The sequence below is a fragment of the Eupeodes corollae genome, chromosome 3 (assembly GCF_945859685.1).
Source record: "Eupeodes corollae chromosome 3, idEupCoro1.1, whole genome shotgun sequence".
In the NCBI taxonomy this organism is placed as follows: Eukaryota; Metazoa; Arthropoda; class Insecta; order Diptera; family Syrphidae; genus Eupeodes; species Eupeodes corollae.
Genome location: NC_079149.1, coordinates 113,474,188 through 113,494,081, shown reverse-complemented (window position 1 = coordinate 113,494,081; position 19,894 = coordinate 113,474,188). Strand labels below are relative to the sequence as shown.

Below are 19,894 nucleotides of genomic sequence, written 5' to 3'. Positions count from 1 at the left end.
ATCCAATCCCGAGGGACGGTGCAGTAGAGGAAGACCGCGACTCAGGGGACGCACCCAGGTGGGAGAGGACCTCAACCAACTTGGCGTGCGAAACGAGCTGGCTGGAGACGCATGTTGGTTGAGGCCTAGGTCCGCCCCGTACTGTAGCGCCTAATTAAGAACAAGAAATAAGATACTGAAAATATTTAACAAGATCTCAGAAAGAAAAAATGATGTTTTTTTCAAAACAAATGTATATCTCAAAAGCCTGTCCTGATAAGTGATTTTAAGGCTGGTTCAGACTAAGAACACCAAAAACCTTGGGAAAAGTATAATTTGTAATTTGGTTGTCAGTAGCAAAGCCTTTTTGACCGGTGTTATGATTCCAGTCGAGCAGGGGTATGTTCTATTACGGTATTTTCGATGGCCATTGATCTCGGACTTAGTAGTACCTATGGCATGATGGTTAGTGCGTTGGAATGTCATGGGAAAGGTCTTGATTCCTGCCTATGCCACCTAAAGTTTTTCACGGGTACTGCCTCGTGGGAGGAATTGACAAATTCTCCAAGTCATGAAAAGTGATTTCTTAGATTTGCCGTTCGGATTCGGCATAAGACTGTAGGTCCCTTCCATCCCTGACAACAGTACTCGTACACAGAAATGGTTGAGAGTTGTCAGTCACTAGGCCACAGTTCTTAAACGAACTGTTGCGCCATCCAATTTATTTATTTATATATTGATCTCGGACCCTTCTATCAGCTCTTTACGAAAAAAAACCCTTAGGTTAAAATCTAGTGTCTGCCCCTAAATCATTTCTTTATCCTAGATTTTAATAATTTCTCTATCCTTCATTCATTTAAATCTTTATCTACTAATATACTCACACAAACGTTTCAGTCTTAATGCTTGGTTAAAGACCTCTAAGCAGCGTTTGAGAGATAAGTGTTATGGGTGGTATGTGAGGAGCGACGATTGTGTAGAAGCTAAAATGTTTTTTACATAGGTGACGTAGACAAGGAAAACCAAGCCATTAATGACATCAGCTCGCAACAAATATAGATAGAAAGACTTGCTCTTGGAGGCCATTACAAGACCTTAGTTGTTGAACCGATGAACATATTTCTCCAAAGTTTGGACTTGTATTTCGTGTATTGTATTTTACGGCGATCATAGGTGTTCCAATGATCCGATTCAAAAATCCTACTTTACTCCATGAGAAACATAACAAGACTATAGATTCGCCTCCTTGCAGTTAGAAACTATAGTATCTGATATCATCTGGAATCGATCAAGAACTTATAGTGTTGAATTTGAATTAATTGCTTTATAAAACCGTTGATATCTTTCGTTCGTTTGTTCCATGTTCCATGGTTCGTTGTAATAAGAAACATCGCGGACTTGCTGTGGAAGCATATATAAAGCATTATGGAAAAGTCTTTTATGGCTCGTAATATTTTCCTGCATCCCAAATTGTTCTTGTTTAATGAAAAATTTTTAACTCTTACTCAAGAGGTAAATTTTTCTTATATTAAAAAATAAGTTTTAATTCAGTCAAATAATACAAGTTTAAAGCTATTTATCGCATCAAGCGCAAAAAGAATGCATGTCTGCTATGCTTTGAATCAATTGGTAGATATTTCTCATAGAAGCCCAAAATAACTTCTTCAATCTTGAATCCGAATTTTTGGTATAAGCACACAGCTGGATTAGTAGCCGATACATGTAAAGTGATATCTTTACTCATGCAAGTTTGAATTAGATGGTAGAGCATGAAACTGGCAATTCCACTCCGCTGCCAACCCGGACGAACAGCCATAAAAGATATGTAGGCTTCGTTGAAGCCAACATCAGGCACTAAGAAAGCACAACCAACAACAAGTTTTTTATACAGCGCAACCACACTAAAGTCTGGATAGCTTAGACATTCGGACACTATAAACAAAAAAAAAACATTAGAACTTAACGAATAGGAAATCATAAAAGAGAAAAACTTACTGTCAATTCCAGGCCAGAAGTTAAACTGCAACAAAGCATTAACAGCAGCGATATGATTGGGGCGGACATAGCAAAAGTCCACAGTCGATCGTTTGGGAATTTTCCCTGTAACACTGTGTTCCAGCTCACACATAAGTTTCATCCATGGCGGGAAACATTTTGTATTACGATAGATGAACGGATGGAGGATCCGTGAAGTGTAGGGCGATTCAAAGACTTCATAATGAAAAGAACCCGCTATTTTGGCATGGAAAGACGTCATTGGTGTTTGATTCGAAGATGAAATAATCTTTGAGAGACGTCGAACGTTATTAAATAATTTTTCATGAGAGAAAAATTAGTATCAACTTACCTGATATCGATCTAAAATGTGAGCCTTGGATGCAGCATCAAGCTCGTGTTTGCTTTGTATATAAGCGTCTACATTGAACAAAGGTTTCGAGTAAGCTCTTTTAAATTCTCGCACAACCAATTTACGATAAAACCGTCTCACATAAGTGGGAACTTCGAGCTTACACTGCTGCTCCAAGCTCAATATATTACGTAACTTATTATATAATTCTTTTTCTTCATATTCACTCATCGTAACCAATCTAGAAAACAAAATTAGAGACATTTTTTTCAAGAAAAACGTACAAAAAACTCATCGAACCTACCTTCCTTGCATGAAAAGTTCTTCATTTTCAAGATTCTCTTCCTCGTCTAGATTTTCCTTCAACCAAGGATATTCACGTTTTGGGTGTTTTGTGAACAAACTCTTGGCACAAACTTCCATTGGACCATCATCATCTTCTTCATGATCATAAGAATCGTTATCAGATTCACTTGCAGGTTCTTCTTTGATTGCAGTATCTTCAGAATTTGTATCGGCTGCATCCATTTGTTGGTAGTTTGTGACTTGAAGAATTCTCGGTTGATAAATAATTTCGTCGGTCTTTTCAGGTGTTCTAGAAGGACTTTAAAGACAAAAAAAGAAAAGTAAGAAGGTAATATTAAGGCTAGTCTTTCATTTTATAGTAACCTAGCTTGTGGAATTTCATCGTGATCGTGAAAATTTTCTGAAAAACTAGCATTATTTTTTGTTGGACTGAGATCAAAAAAGTTCGAATTGTCTGTAGTTCCTATCAAAGGTAGCAATTCGTTTTTCGCTAGATCATCTTGTTGAATATCATTAAAAATTAACCCATCTGAAGATAGATTCTCGGCTAGAAAATCCATTAAACTGGATTGCACCGAATTCAAATGTTTACTCTCATCCTCTTCTGGATCCACATTTTCCACTTTTATTGGAATTATTGGTTTAGTTTTTGGTTTTCTTCCCATATAAGGTCTGAAATAGAAAGCATTGCTTAATGGATTCTGTAACTTTTGTTTTTGAATAATGATTCTTACAAAGTTCTACTACAATGTTCTTCATCTTCGGAATCGACACGACGACGTTTAACATCGTCAGTTGCCGAATTCGAATGATCACTTGAGTAACTGACTTCTTCGGCACTGCGTTTGTCGTTTCTCAGTTGTTGTCTTTTCTGGGAGAATTGTTCATCTAGAAAAAAAAATATTAGATTTTATGTTGGTGGGTTGTCTCTTAAAAAGAATAACTTACATAGTTTCATGTAAAACTTCGGTGTTTGGTTGTATGTCAGCTTCCACCAACCGGATTCTTGGAATAATTCTTGACCAGATTGAAAGAATTCAGGACTATTATGAGACAGAGCTCCTGACACAGAACCAATCCATTTTTTCCGCCGTTTGCTTTTGAAAACAATCGAGATAAGTTTTTGAATGGTTCGAGTTTCAAAAAAATAAACTTACGTATTTGGTTCAAACAAATGCTCCCAGTGTTTGTCAATAAAACTCACTATATGAGTTCGCCAATGAAAGTGTCCATGATGACTGAGACCATTGGACTTAATCGATAGATTGTAAATTGCCAATGTTATCACCATTAACCTGTGAAATTTAAATTGAACAATAGTTTTGCCTTCAACTATTTCAACACTAACCATGGAAGTTTTTGCCTAACAAACTGCTCTAGTTTTCCTTCCAGCATGGAGCAATTGGTGCACGTGAATATAAAGAAAACATCACCGAGAATATCTCCAGGAGTGCCTGGACGTTTGAGACATTTAATGTGGACACTTGAATTGCATACTGTGCAGTCGAGGAAATCATCACTTTCAATTAATGCCGAACAGTAGGAACATATTTTCGGAGCATCCGAGTCCATAATTTACTTGATTTGAATTTTATAAACGTTATATTTTCATAAAATTGAGATAATTTTGTATTTTAAACAAAAATGATACCGCGAGTACACAACACCATCGAAAAATGCTTTCAAATGTCAAAAACTCAAAACAGGTAATCACATGCTAGCTGTGTTCAGTTTTAGTGTATTTTCTCACATGCTCCACACTGGCTCTTTGTATTCAGGAATATAAACGTGCTTGTTTTTATACTCACCCGAGTAACTTCAAAGTGATTGATTCGGATTGACTTTTTGGTATTTTTAGAAGGTAGAAATATCTAAAATTGACATTGTAGTTTACTCATTGGATTCTGAAATCAGCACAAGCAACGAAACAATAGTAATTTTACAAAAGTGTCCTTCATTGGCTTATTAGATGCTGGCTGCTAGTAACCATGTCGTCTGTTCCTTAACGCTACTAGCTCTTTATAGGTTTAGCGGAAACACTGAGAAACATTTAAAACTTGATTTGAGTATGTTGTCGAGTTTTATTATATTAGATGTCCTTAGTTTCTTTGAAAATTAAGCTTCTTGAAGCCGAAAAACAAGAGATGTAGTTTTAAAATGTATTATAATGTTTTCACCAGTGTCATCAAGCCAACGCTTTTTTAACATCAACTTACTTTTTTACTGTATTTCAAAAACACTTTGCTTAATTTTTTTCAATCATTTTCCCTTGCTTAAATTTCATTGTTTTTTCTAAATTTTTTGATACAATATTTTCATTTGTTCATCAACTGTTGTCAACAATCAAATAATATTTTAATTCCTGTTTGTTTCGCCCTTTATAAAATACCAATTTGTAAGTTTTATTTATGTACGAATTTTACTTTTATTAATTTAAGTATTTATTCTGTTTAGAAAATAAAATTGGACAATTCCAAGAATATTTCTTGTTTTGCGTTTTGAATTTGGAAGATTTAATCTTGGCCCGATATTTATTGTTTGGAAATCCAATCGGCGAAGAAACATCATTTTATTTTAAATTGAAAACAAATTGCAACAATGCCGATATCGAAGAAATGTTGCAGTTCTCCAACTTGTCAAAAATTAGATGATGATTTTATGGTAAGTTGTGATAAATGTTTTCGATGGTGGCACTATTCTTGCCATGGTTTTGATCCTGATCGCTATGACACTAATACCCCTTGGTACTGTGGGGAAAGTGATTGTGTTGCTAAAAAAGCCACATCAGGAAATCCCGAACAAGAAGAAGAACAAAGCCCTCATTTGTCAGATTCTTTGAAACAGTTGGACATGTTTATGGAAGCTGCCATTGTTGCTCAATCTGCAGCTTCTCGAAAAGACAAAGAAATTGAAGCTTTGCGTATAGAACTTGAAGAAATGAAGGTGAAACTTTCTGCATATGTACCACCACCATGTGTATCTCCAGCTAATGTTCAAAAGGACAATGATAGGTTGGAAATCTTAAAAAAGATTCAGCAAAATCATCAGGCCTTGTTAAACGATGTTAATAAAGTTCCTATTTTCAAAGTTCCACAATCCACACCGCTATTTTCTCCTCCTAATCCTGTCATAGAGAATTTCTCTTTTCCTTCAACTTCCATTCAAGGTCAGGAAATGGCTACGCTGCTCACTATCCTGAATCGGAATAATGTTCAAGAGCTTCCGACATTTTCTGGCGAAAATAGGCGTGAATGGCCTTATTTTGAAGAGGTGTTCAAGTCTACGACTATTGAAGGAAAATTCAGCGACAAAGAAAACGTTTCTCGACTGCGAAAGGCCTTAAAAGGAGAAGCGTACCAATTGGTATGTGATCGTTTAAAGTATTCATCGGACGCCGACGCAATTATGAATTCCCTTCGTGCCATTTTTGGACGATGTGATGTCCTGGTTCACGATCTAACCACGGATTTATTGAATCTCCCCAAGTTAGCTTCGAAGAGTGATCCGAAAATTCGTCTGTGGGCAGTGAAGGTGAATGGTTACGTCGCGGATGTCAGGTCCATGAATAGAGAAGAAGATCTCACCAATGGGTACGTGATGACCAATTTAGCCTGTAAGCTAGGTGCAGGCTTATACCAAGAGTGGCAAAAGAAGAAAGCTGGTTTCTTCAATGCAAATTTCGTTCAATTTGCCGAATTTTTAAATGAAAAGGTTATCGATTTGCCACCTGATTTAATGAAGCCAACAACTAGTGCAAATTTTGAAACTAAGAAAAACCAAGGTTCAGCGAAATCTTCAAAACAAGTTTTAACTCATCAAGCACAATCTTCAGTTTCTGCCGTTCAAATCTTGTGTAAGAAATGTACAAAGAAACAACATCCACTCCACGAATGTGTCAGTTTTAAGGACTCATCAGAATCGGAGAGACTCGCCTTTGTTAAAGAGAATTTTATTTGTTTTACTTGTTTGGATTCTACAAAGCACAATTGGAGGGTTTGCGCCAAGAAGAGAACTTGTGGTTTAAATGGTTGCTCTGGTCGTCATCACCCTTTATTGCATCAATCCAAAGAAATCAATTCAGATCTTAATACATCTGCTGCGCCGTTTTGTCCACAGCCACACATTCATTCATCTCATGCTCGCTCGAATACTTCAGTACTGTTTAAGATTGCACCAATTCGACTTCATGGTAGAGACAACCGTTTTGTGGACACCTTCGCTTTTCTCGATGATGGTTCATCCTTAACGATGCTTGAAAAGGATCTCTTTGATGACTTGCATCTTGACGGTGTTTCAGAAGACTTGACTCTCCAATGGACGAAAGGTGTAACACGTAAGGAAAAATCTTTGAGAACAAGCTTAGAAGTATCTGATGTCAAAAATCCGAAACGCCATATTTTGAAGAATGTGTTCACTGTCAAAGATTTGGACTTGCCATGCCAATCGATAGATGTTAATTATCTTAAAAGCAAGTATCCTCATCTACGTGGACTTCCTTTGGGGGATTTAGTTGATGCCAAGCCTAAGATTTTGATTGGCCTCGATCAAGCAAAGTTCCTTTTGGGTCAACGTCAACGTCACGGAAACGACCAAGAACCCTGTGCGCTGAAAACGCGGCTCGGATGGATCGTTTTTGGCAGTGGTTATGTCTCGCATCCACACGTTTCTTGTGTTCACAATGTTCCTCGACCAAAAATGAAATTCTATTTTCACGATGCAATCAAACCTGAAGAGAGCTTACACGATCTAGTGAAACAGCATTTTTCAACGGAAGAGTTCGGAGTGAAGCCACCAAAGGGAGATTTTGTGAGTCGTGAAGAAAAAAGAGCTATAGACATAATGGAATCTTCCATCAAGCTAGTGGATGGTCAGTATGAAATCGGCCTCTTATGGAACTCTGACAATGTAAAATTACCAGATAGTTATCCGATGGCTTTCAGAAGACTTGTCAGTTTCGAAAAGTCCTTGAAAAGGAAACCACACTTACTAGAATGGCAAAACAATCACATGCGAACATTGTTAGAAAAGGGTTACGCCAGAATCGCTTCGGAGCAAGAGTTATCAATAAAGTGGCCTCGAGTTTGGTACACACCCACTTTTATTGTAGAAAATCCCAATAAACTCCCAATAAAACCAAGATGTGTATGTGACGTGGCTGCTAAGGTTGATGGGGTTTCACTCAACACTTTTCTCCTAAAAGGACCTGACAACCTTGTGCCTCTCCATGCTGGTCTATTTAAATTCCGTGAGCGTAAAGTTGCTGTTAATGCTGATGTCAAAGAAATGTTCCACCAAATTAAGATTAAAAAGGAAGACCAGCAATGTCAAAGAATACTTTGGAGAGATGGTGACATTTCAAGAAAGCCATTGGTTTACATAATGCAAGTTATGATGTTCGGCCCTCGATGTTCACCCACATGTGCACAGTTCGTCAAAAACCATCATGCTAACCTTTTTAAAGAAGAATGTCCGGAAGCTGTGGATGGTTTGACAAAAAGAACATATGTTGATGATTATTTTGACAGCCACAACACAGTTGAAGAAGCAGTCTCAGTGACCAGAGATGCCATACGAATTTGCAAATCCATGCATTTTGATCTAGTTTCTATACAATCTAATAGCTTTGAACTTCTCTCTCAGATGCCAGAAACTCAAGTCAAAACTAAATTAGTCAGCATCGATCCAAACGAATGCGAGGGTTATATCGCAAAGGTCTTAGGAATGGTTTGGCAACCTTCTTCCGATTGTTTTCTTTACAGACTTGCCGAAGATGACGATTTAAAGGAGATGGTCTTATCATCCAATGCCATCACAAAAAGGCGTATTCTTCGTGCGATTATGCGAGTGTTCGATCCGTTGGGCCTTATTTCAATCTACATCATCAGAGGTAGAATCATTCTTCAAGAAGTTTGGCGAGAGGGTTTTGACTGGGACGAGCCAATCTCATCCGAATTGCAAACCAAATGGTTAATTTTTATCAATGAGCTGAAGAACATTGAAAGACTCCGAATTCCACGTCGATACATCTCTTTGAATCCTGACGATTGCAAGGTAAGCCTTATTACTTTTGTCGATGCATCAGAAAAGGCTTTTGCTGCTGTAGCCTATTTTCGCTTTGAATGTTATGAAAAGGTAGAAGTATCGCAAGTTATGGCTAAGGCTAAAGTTGCACCTGTAAAGCAATTGACTATTCCAAGGTTAGAGTTACAAGCTGCTGTCCTTGGAGTCCGTTTGGTATCTACAATAAAGCAATCGCATACGATAAAAATTGATGAAGAGTTGTTTTTATCAGATTCGACTACAGTTCTCTCTTGGATACATTCAACAACATTCAAATTTCCTACCTTTGTTGCATCTCGTGTAGGAGAGATCCTTGATTCTTCATCTCCACGACAGTGGTATCATGTCCGTTCAATTGACAATGTTGCTGATGATGGAACAAAATGGTTTGATGAATCCATGGGAGATCAACTTACAAGGTGGTTTGTTGGTCCAGATTTTCTTAAGAAAGAATTTTCGGAATGGCCTATTAAACCTTACACTCAACAAGAACAAGAATCAGCAGAAATCGTTTCGGTGCACACTAGACCTGAATTGCCTTCGTTTGATGTCTACAACAGCCTGAGTGCAAGATTGAAAGCAAAATGGTCTTCCTCTGTTCGAGTTATCGCTTTTTTGCTCAGATTCAAAGATGTCATTAAGAAAATTCCGTTCGAAAAACAAGTCTTCATAACGCCAACTGAATACACCCGTGCTGAAAATTGGCTTTTTCGAAAAATACAGTGTGAAGCCTTTCCCGAAGACTTATTATCTCTTCAAAAGAATGGAAGGGTATTTTCAAGAAGCTCCATCCTTAGTTTGTCACCGTTTTTAGACGAAGAAGGAACAATTCGAATGCGTTCGCGAGCCCAAAAAGCCAATTGTTCGTATGCTTCAAGAAATCCAGCCATTCTTCCGAATAATCATCCATTGGTAGATGTTCTCATACAACATCATCACGACCTTAATTTTCACATGGGAACAGCAACAACTATATCAGACATCCGAGATCGTGCATGGATTATATTCATTCGAAAAGCAATCGATAGGGTGAGATCTAAGTGCTTTGAATGCAAGCGGCTCAAAGCCAAACCTGTCATGCCACTTATGGGACAATTACCAGAAGCTCGTTTGGCGTTTGACTCAAGACCTTTTACTCACGTTGGAGTCGATTGTTTTGGCCCCTTATTGGTTAAGTTCGGGCGTGGCACAGTGAAAAGATACGGTATGATTTTTACGTGTCTTACTTACAGAGCTGTGCAAATTGAGCTTCTTAACGATCTCAGTTTAGACCAATGTATAATGGCTGTCCGTCGTTTTGTCATCAACCGAGTGGTAACTCGATTTTTGTACAGTGACAATGGTCTTAATTTCGTTGGGGCTAAGAACATGATGGACAAGGATGTCAAAGAGATGCAGTATAAACTAGGCGAATATTCTGTGAACTATGAAAACGTTCTTTGGCGTTTTATCCCAGCTTATTCTCCGTGGATGGGAGGTTCATGGGAGCGGCTAATTCAATCAATTAAGAAGAGTGTCAATTATATTTTAAAATCTACAATACCACGTGAAGATGTTTTAAGAAATGCACTTATGGAAGCCCAATCCCAGATAAATCGACGCCCCTTAACTCATTTGCCTGTAGACCCTGAAGATCCGAAACCATTAACCCCAAATATGATGCTTTTCGGTGAAGAAGATAAAGATGTGACCGCCCCTGGTGTTTTCACTGAAAATGATGTTTGTAGCAGACTTTATAGCAGAAGAGCTCAGCATTTGACGTCATCACTTGTCAAGCGTTGGTACAAAGAATATCTACCTGACATTATAAGAAGAAAGAAGTGGTACAAAAATACTAAAGATGTAGAAGTAGATGACCTAGTCATTTTGGTTGAACCAGATGAATCTCGATCACTTTGGAAACTAGGTCGTGTAATGAAAGTTTACCCAGGTCCAGATACTATTGTACGAGTTGTAGATGTTAAACTATCGAATGGTTCAATTAAATCAAAGAGATCCGTAGGAAGGCTTGCTGTTTTGGACTTAAAGTCTTCAACGTAGATTTCAGACGGCCCCCGGAATGTCATCAAGCCAACGCTTTTTTAACATCAACTTACTTTTTTACTGTATTTCAAAAACACTTTGCTTAATTTTTTTCAATCATTTTCCCATGCTTAAATTTCATTGTTTTTTCTAAATTTTTTGATACAATATTTTCATTTGTTCATCAACTGTTGTCAACAATCAAATAATATTTTAATTCCTGTTTGTTTCGCCCTTTATAAAATACCAATTTGTAAGTTTTATTTATGTACGAATTTTACTTTTATTAATTTAAGTATTTATTCTGTTTAGAAAATAAAATTGGACAATTCCAAGAATATTTCTTGTTTTGCGTTTTGAATTTGGAAGATTTAATCTTGGCCCGATATTTATTGTTTGGAAATCCAATCGGCGAAGAAACAACCAGACTTTTAAGAGGGGAAAGATAACTAAGTCCGGTATTATTCACCGCATGTATTTAATATGCATTAATCGGCTATTTTGTTTTGAAGTGTCATTCGGTAATGCGCGCATTATTACACGAAGACTTTTCGGATGTCTGTGCATTACTTTGACAGATATCTTTTATTTCTACTTTTTTCATTTGTGACCAAATTTGGTAATTATTTTTTCACTTGGTCAAATGGTCATTTTTAATTCCATTTGGTCATATTTTTCGGAAACGAAAAAAGATGTTCGACAACTTGAGTAACGAAAACGTTCTTTTAACATACTCACTTGGCTAAACAAAGGTTTAACTTATTTAAGCAATTTTGGGTAAATAAAAACTTTATTAAAAATATAAACACGTAGTAGCTCTACTAAACACGAACAAGAAGTGAAGCAAATGAAGAATACGAAGTAAAGGAAAGACAAACTTCAAAAAAAATTTAAGGAATAGCTTGTACGTGCATGCCGAGACAGATTTGTATCTATTTCATTTTTTATTTATTTCTTTCTCTTTTGCACTTCATTGATGCAAGGAAAAACATGCGATGTGTAATACCGGACTAAATTGGTTAAAACGCTGATTTTCGTTTTGGTCTTGCGATTAACACTTAAAGATTTTGTTGGTCGATTTGAATTTGAAAGAAAAGGTCTTTATCGATGCTCTACAATCTATTCAAGGCATCAGAGAAGTTATAGAGAGCATACAGCCTTAAATATGGGAATTGGTCACTTAAAATTTCATGAAAAGGAAAAGGAAGCCATTTTACTGATATCTGTTAATGATTTTCGTGGCGTACCTCCCCTGATATCCAATTATTTTTCCTAATTACTCTAGGGGTAAAATTTGTACATAGATAAAAATCAGCCTTGAGAAATTGAGCACAATGCAAGTCTTAACTTAATGTAATCAGACCATTGTTACTATTTCCAAAATGAATCATTTCACTTGTTCATTCGATGCGTCAAATCAAAATATTGGAACGTGGGGATTTCCCCAAATAATTCAATTAAATAATATCAAAAACAAACTTTCCTTATCAACTGCTCCGCTACTCCACTCCTACTTCGAGTAGGTTATTGTTTATTTTATTGGGAATTATCATAAAATAAGAATTCTGTATAAAAATGAATGGTTTTTCAAATCCTATTTATTCGCGTCGCAAACGATTTCTACCCGAATATCGTGAATTATTTGCGGTTCTGTTGAAAATTCCTGACGAAGATGTACGAAATCGTGTTACTGATGCTATAAATGGCATACAAAATTGTCCAAATTGTGTAACAAAAATAAAACAAGAGTATCAAGTTCCAATGGATGTGGGAACTCAAACAGAAGATAGTTATTTACAAACAATTGTTATTGTTGATACGGAAAAAGATTCGACAATCAATAAGACAGACACAATCATTATTGAAAAACGACGTCGGAAAAGGAAAAGAAATTTTCCGAAAGTCGTTAAAACTGCCCAACATTCGAGTAATGTTCCTGTCCTAAAACAGGATCCAAATAAATCGCTCAAGGTAACCACATCAAGAATTAACAGAAACATCAATTAAATTTTTAATACTCTACACTTCAACAGAATACAGAGGACAATGAACAACAACAGCAACGTCCCAAGTTAATGCGAATGGATTCAAATGATGATGCTGTTTCGATGTTTTTTGAGAATTGGAACTCAATGGATTTTAACATTGATTTAGAGGAAAAGAGCCTGAGCAATAAAAACACCCTCGAAAGAGTAAAGTACCATATGGCAATTGAATGGGAAACCTGTGAAAACAAAAAAAATGGTTTCTTGTAAGTTTCCCAAAAAGGGTTTATGTGTAAATGTCTTATTACTTTCTTTCTCTACTAAGGCCAATTCACGAAGCTATTGTTCAAAACGAGCTTAACAAACTCAGAAGACAAATCTACGTGTGGAAATTTCGGAATCATAATCTGATGGATCTCACTACAGAAGACGACGATGTAAGTAAAATTCCGAATCAAATTCTTATAATATAAGTAGTTGTTGTACTAGTGATATGAACAGGTTTCAAAAATATAGAATGAAGTTCTGCAAAGGTATAAAGCCTTAGAACATTTTTTCAAGGATTTTGGAAGCCAAAAAAGAAGCCAATTGATTGTAATTCAAATTCAAAACGGGGGTGTTGTTTAGTTATTTTGGTACTGGACGAAAAATTGAAACAGGTATTCGGGTTGGAACTAGATAAAGGTGCGTTTGATTGATTTCATTTCACATTTCCGTTAGAATTCTTTTTTATATCTCTGATATATTTTTTGGAATGGCTTCAGTGGTCCTATAAAACGATGAATTCGAATGAGAATTAAAATTACCAGTAATTCTCTTTCAAGTCACAAACGGGGGTTAGTCTTTTTACACTTACTTTCTTATCTCGCTCCTGACGCATGAAGGTATTCTGCCGGATTCCAGTCATCGAGATCACTCGTTCTTTCATCTGTTACCTTTTTGGTCAAACAAGAGGACTGGGATTTGAAAATTGTCTTGACTGGAGCTTTGTTGTCCATTCGCTTGTCATGGCAGAGCAGAGTAGTCGACGAGGACTATATCCACATCTGGGTACAACTTGTACGTTACACTATTCCACTATTCTATCTTCTACTAATTTTATCCTCTTTGACCGAATATCTTCGAAAATATTTTTCTCTCGAAAGTGTCCAATATTAATTCTCCTTTCTTACTTATCGTCCGTCAAACGTAGAAGCTTTTCACTGGGGTTATTTTTCGTTGGATTAGTTTTTTTTTTTGATTTTTCGACATGGATAGATGAGACTTTGTGTTTGTTGATAGCATATGCTTGATTTTGCCCTCATTCACTTCAAGAGCAACGTGTTTCGCCTGTTTAGATATATGTGGGAGCGCATATGTTGAAGACAGTGCCTTCTAAACACTCTTGTACACTATCTTCACGAGGAATATGTTAAAGAAATCATAGTGTAAGCGCATCTCCTTGATGAGCAAATACTTTTTTTTAAAGAAAAGAAACCTTTAAAGATTTCGATAAATCGATAATCAAAAAAAGTTGAGTCGATTTCTTCAACAAAATTTTAAAACTTAACTTAAAATAAAACAAATTGATGTGATAAGTGGAAATATAGTTTTCCGTCGGCTATTTTGGTCGCTCTCTTCTTTCTTCTCAAATACAATTTGTGGTAGAATTAATTCAAACCTAACTTTATTTTTCGAAATGCTAATTATATTTATAGATATTGTTTTTGTATCTCATTAATCTAAAAAAGATTATTTGTATTTATGTCTTTATAAAGTTCCTCTGAAGAAGGCAGCAATCCTTGCCAAAACGTTGGTAAAGTTAATGTAACTTAATTGTTTCATTGCAAAAATTACAGCAACCGAAAAAGCCAACGGAAAACTATATTCCCACTTATCACAATAATTACACAAATTGGTCAATAAATCAACTAATTAAAATAAATTGATCCCAAATGATTTTCCCTTTTCGTTAACAGAATCTTATTCAATTGGCTGTCAAGGAAAATTGTATGAAAAGCATAATCGATGAACTTTTAAAAGAAGATCTTGATTTTAATGAAGTCGATAATGATAACAATAATATTATCCATTTAGCTGTATCCCATCTCTCCAATGATGACGATATTAAACAACAAAAACAAATTATCCAAACACTTGAATCACTTTTGAATAAAGTAGATTTGAAAATACTTTTACAAAGAAATGACGATGGCCTAACTCCATTGCATATAGCTGTAAAAAAGAACGAATATCTTATGGCAGAAAAAATTCTCAATGTAATAGATAAGAAATTAGATATAAAGAGTGTTGCTGGTCTAGACGATCCATTTGCTGATACTCAGAAGTTTTCGCAATATTACTGCAGGCAGTGTGATAATTTCGAAGGACGTGGAACTAACGAATTTAAACAAGAAATTTTGAATGCAATCGATATGAAACGCGGATGTTCGGTTTTATACTTTGCAATGGAATTAGGATATGGTAAGTAAAATATATATTTATATTTGTTGTAAGAAATATAAACATTTTGCTTGCAGAACATTTAATTTATTTACTGCTGGCCCATATGTGCAATCCAACAACTAAGAATCTGGCTGGTTCAGATGCGAAAACATACTACACAGAGTTAGGAAAGAACGCTAGTATAGCAGGTATTTTAGAAAATCTTATAACAATTTTACACAAACAATAGGAATTGTAAATAAAATTAATTTAATACCTAAGAACAAACTTGAGTATTATTTTGTTATCAACTTGCTCAACCCCATTGGCTTTCGAAGCAAGAGTCGGTCATTTTTTCGAAATCGATTGGCTGCAGTGATGGAGGTATTGGCACCGGTGGTAGTTTTTTGCGAGTCTTTGAGGAGTTCCATATCAAAGGAGTCTTCTTAAGCATGTGTCTTTCTTTTTTATACTCCCGTTCATCAACTTTAGGAATAGTTGGAAATATAATTTAATTTTACAAAAAGAAACTTCACCTTACCAATAAATTGCAAATAGTTCAATTCCTCGGAACTGTAGTGACTGAAGCGACAGAAAAATCCAAACGAACATTCAAGATTGTTTGAGATTCTTTTACATGGGGTTTTGACCTTTTCTTCTGTTATTATCTGTTGAGGATCTTTAACATAAAATTGTTGAATAGTTATCGGTGCAAGAAAAGTAAGGCAGATATTTTAAAAACCCTACCTTTGTATCTTTGTATGTAATTTGCCTTAGCAATATTATGAGCTGTTCCTGCACCGTGATTTTGGCGAACATTTATATCGTTTTTCATAAAACACTCGCAATAATCACAATAAAAACTTTTGCCGCCCATAGCTAAAGCTAAACAAATAACAAACGAGATGCGAACAACAAATAAACAAAATCAGGAAATTACAAATGAATTGCTTCACTTTAACGTGAACAGAAATATTCCACTTCCAATCAGAATTCATGGGAATATATCTGTCATCCAGATCCAGGCCAGTAAGCAGTAGCGTTTAATGGTTTATTTTCAAGTAGGGCTGCCAAGAATCTTACCCTGAGGCTCCACAAGAGTAAAATCACTTACCTCAAATGTCACATTTGACACAATGGTTATATTGTTTTATTGTTTACTTTTTTGTTGATTGTTGTTATTTTTTTACAAAATAAAATTGAAACAAATTATAGAAAAGAAAATATGTAGGTATGACCGCACTCGACGACAATTTAAAAGGATTGAATTTTTAATTTCAAAAAGACTGCAGAAAATGGAAGCTCACCACTACATACAACACAAACATCAAATTTGATGACAGGATTTTGATCCGCTCGAAAAATCCAAACTGCGATGACCGGATCATGGACTGGATGTTGGATTGTTGGGGTCTATTGGATTATCTGATGACAGGCTGATAGTCCTGTCATCGGAAATGTTCAATGGAGACCCCAAGTTAATTTTAATGAGACGAGCTTTATCTCACGACATTCACATGGAACCCTTTAAAAAGTACTAATTTTGAGAGCTTGCTCTCACTCATTTAAAAAAGGTCCCATTTTAGTTTGTTACAACTTTGTCAAGATAATAAATAAATAATAAAATAATAGACAACTAAGGTATTATGGATCAAAGAGGCACTAAAAGACCTGATGGCATCTTTGAGTATAAAAGTTAATATGTAAAGATTCCATATGGGGCGTCTACTAGTGGCTACCGCGACATTAGCTGTTTCAGTTTTTGTTGAACTTCCAACGCCACTTTGACGCTTCGGCGACCGTAAACAAAATAGCTTCATGAAAATACAATAGATTTTATACACAAAGATGGCATCTTACTTAAATACAGGATAGGTTTTATTTTGACTAGCCCACTATTTGAGCAGCTGTCAATTTTGAAGCAGTCATTTTCTGACAATATGAAACCACAACTCACAGATCGAGAACTTGTATTTTAACACTGCTATACTTTTTTAAAGTCCTTTATTAAACACCTTAACGCAAAAATAACTTAAGTTATCGAGGACATACAGCCCCAAATAATTTTCGAATAAGTCAAGGATAATTTCGAAGAAATGTATGTGGTGCTGTATGCTTAGCGGCCATTTTTCTGATATAGTTTTGTATGGTTAATGGAATACCTTTCTCTTAAAATTAAAATAAAAATCATTTGATTTCACCTCCCAACTAAACCATTTAAACATCAAACATCTGAACGGACCTATTCATTTATATACTGGAAAACTGATGAATTTTTCTTGCTGGGTTAACACTGTTCGATACTGGAAGTACTTAAAACTGCCAATAGTTCATTCACAGTTTTCTCCATACAACCGGCTGCGGCTTCTTTAGTCATTAATAAAATAAATAATTGCAATCGCTAAACTCTAACTAAAATAAAAAAATTTGCAAATAATAATGGGCGTTGAAGTTGAAAAAATCGGAGACACCAACAATGTCGAATTAACTGAAGCTGAAAACGAGCTATACGATCGACAAATTCGTCTTTGGGGGTTAGAATCTCAGAAGCGGTAAGGAAACATTTTTGTGTTGTATTCTTTTTAAACGTTTGCTAAATTTTGATTACATCCAAAACTGCATTTAGCCTTCGCACTGCAAAAGTTCTTATATCTGGATTAAATGGAATTGGAGCTGAAGTTACAAAGAATATAATTCTGTCGGGTGTGAATTCAGTTAAATTACACGATGACAAAGTCGTCACAGAGGAAGATTTTTGCTCACAATTTTTGGCGTCCCGAGATTCACTCGGTGTCAATAGAGCTACAGCATCTGTCGAACGTGCCAGACATCTTAACCCTATGGTTGAAATTTCAATTGATACAGAACCTCTGAGCACTAAGGGTGAATCATTCTTTGCCCAATTCGATGTGGTTGTGGTCATAGGTTTGCAGGAGTCTGAATTGATTCGTGTTGACGAGATTTGCCGCAAAAAGAATATTAAATTCTTCTGTGGGGACGTTTGGGGAATGTTTGGATATTGCTGTGCTGACTTACAAAAACATTCGTTCATAGAGTGAGTATTTATTTTATTTACATCTTATAACAATTTTAATCAACTTGTCGCTTTGCTTTCAGGGATACTGTGAAGCATAAAGTTGTGTCTGAGCCAAACCAAAAGACCAAGACAGAACTTGTCACCACAACAGTACAAAGAGAATTGGAATTTCCACCAATTAAAGAAGTATTAGATTTCGACTACAAGTCGGCAGGTTACCAGAAAACCTTGAAACGAAAGGGACCAGCATTTTTGGTTTTACGTATTTTGCAAAAATTCCGTGAGCAATTCCAAAAGGATCCTTCTTATCAGAGTCGCGAGAAGGACATTATTGAATTGACTAAAATTCGTGATGAATTAAGCAGTGAAAATGTTGTTCCTACATCTTGCTTTACAAATGTTTTCAGTCAAGTCTCACCAACAGCTGCTGTAGTTGGTGGCGTCTTAGCACAGGAAGTAATCAAAGTTATCTCAAAGAAAGAAGCACCTTTATGCAATGTGTTCTTGTTTGATCCTGAGACTTGCTGTGGCTTCATTGAAAATATACCGGCTAAATAAACATTGTCAAAAACAGTAAATGTATTTAAAAAAATAAAACTTTTGTGTACTACATTAAAAACTTGTATCTTCTTTTAAAAAAAAATTGAAAGAAAAAAATTGTTGGATCTCGGTTGTTAGCTTTGTTGAAGGATTGAAGACAGAATCTCCAAAGCAAAAAATACTTTTTGATACTGCTTTAAAAGTTCCCTTATTTTGGGTAGCAGCAAAAAGCTGTCAAGTACACTTTTTTCCAAGTTACTCCATTACTATGTTTTTTTTTATTATTAAATTAAGGTATACATTGTAGAACATTAAGATTATAAAGTTTCTTTCTTCCAATTAATAGATTTGGAGACTACATGGGGTCAAAAATGTAGTAAAATCTAATCTTTGAGTTGGACAATTCTTTACTATTTAAATTCTGAAAAAACAGAGATTTGTAAAAGCTGGTCCGACAAAAAAACACTGCTATTTCTCAATAAATATTTGTTTGCTTATGGTTAAATTACTACCAACAATTAAATTGTTTCATAAAATTATGTGAGAGCAATCTGCGGGCAAGACATTACCGTATTAAATCATATGTCTCTACTTTATTTAGTTCATAAATTCTTTAATTTTATTTTTGTAGTCTAGGTAGTTGTAAAAAGACTTGGACTTCTTATCTGCTATCTTAACCCTGAAGTTCCACAAGAGTAAAATCCAATCCAACTTCTCTTCCGCAATCCAGTGTTTTTTTGACTATCCATATTATGTCTTGCCATTAGCAACCTCAAATGTCACATTTGACACAACGTTGTCTTTTGTTGTTTACTTTTTTGTTGATTTACTATTTGTGTCGGTAGTTGTTGTTTTTTTTACAAAAAAAATTTCGAGCGGATCAAAAAATCGAAACTGCGATGACCGGATCATAGACTGGATGTTGGAGTCTATTGGATTATCTGATGACAGGCCGATAGTCCTGTCATCGGAAATGTTCAATGGAGACCCAAAGTAATTCTTTTCTTTTAACAACATTTAAATAAACCTCATATCATAAATATCAGTCTTAGTGCGTTTTCTTTTTTAGCCAACAGTCACTTAAACCTAACCTTACATTAGGCATACATAATGTTGGTCACGAAAGTTCTAAACTATTAAAACATTTTATTTATGGGTCACGTCAGTGGTCCGTGGTCGATCGTGTCCAGTGTG

At 35.6% G+C, this 19,894-nt stretch overlaps 5 protein-coding genes across 5 annotated transcripts; 3 read left to right on the top strand and 2 right to left on the bottom strand.

The window, feature by feature from the left end:
* Window positions 1-1,485: 1,485 nt before the first annotated feature.
* Window positions 1,486-4,298, bottom strand: LOC129949791 (cysteine-rich protein 2-binding protein). The gene is made up of 9 exons (XM_056061439.1): window positions 3,981-4,298; window positions 3,790-3,927; window positions 3,581-3,729; window positions 3,367-3,520; window positions 2,996-3,304; window positions 2,631-2,930; window positions 2,327-2,567; window positions 1,975-2,263; window positions 1,486-1,911 (listed from the first exon to the last, which is right to left on the bottom strand). The coding sequence occupies exons 1-9, from the start codon at window positions 4,202-4,204 to the stop codon at window positions 1,556-1,558; spliced, it is 2,160 nt and encodes a 719-aa protein (XP_055917414.1). The 5' UTR covers window positions 4,205-4,298; the 3' UTR covers window positions 1,486-1,555.
* A 932-nt stretch (window positions 4,299-5,230) lies between these two features.
* On the top strand, window positions 5,231-10,732 carry LOC129950750 (uncharacterized). The gene has a single exon (XM_056062671.1). The coding sequence runs from the start codon at window positions 5,231-5,233 to the stop codon at window positions 10,730-10,732; it is 5,502 nt and encodes a 1,833-aa protein (XP_055918646.1).
* A 1,451-nt stretch (window positions 10,733-12,183) lies between these two features.
* On the top strand, window positions 12,184-15,410 carry LOC129951923 (uncharacterized). Its single transcript, XM_056064287.1, has 5 exons — window positions 12,184-12,685; window positions 12,748-12,965; window positions 13,025-13,136; window positions 14,658-15,162; window positions 15,219-15,410. Exons 1-5 carry the CDS (start codon window positions 12,290-12,292, stop codon window positions 15,371-15,373), a joined length of 1,386 nt encoding a protein of 461 aa, XP_055920262.1. The 5' UTR covers window positions 12,184-12,289; the 3' UTR covers window positions 15,374-15,410.
* Window positions 15,377-16,031, bottom strand: LOC129951924 (zinc finger matrin-type protein 5). Its single transcript, XM_056064288.1, has 3 exons — window positions 15,871-16,031; window positions 15,665-15,802; window positions 15,377-15,609 (listed from the first exon to the last, which is right to left on the bottom strand). The coding sequence occupies exons 1-3, from the start codon at window positions 15,998-16,000 to the stop codon at window positions 15,440-15,442; spliced, it is 438 nt and encodes a 145-aa protein (XP_055920263.1). The 5' UTR covers window positions 16,001-16,031; the 3' UTR covers window positions 15,377-15,439.
* Window positions 16,032-17,448: 1,417 nt separating this feature from the next.
* LOC129949900 (SUMO-activating enzyme subunit 1) lies at window positions 17,449-18,773 on the top strand. The gene is made up of 3 exons (XM_056061621.1): window positions 17,449-17,675; window positions 17,750-18,178; window positions 18,241-18,773. Exons 1-3 carry the CDS (start codon window positions 17,563-17,565, stop codon window positions 18,716-18,718), a joined length of 1,020 nt encoding a protein of 339 aa, XP_055917596.1. The 5' UTR covers window positions 17,449-17,562; the 3' UTR covers window positions 18,719-18,773.
* Window positions 18,774-19,894: the final 1,121 nt, after the last annotated feature.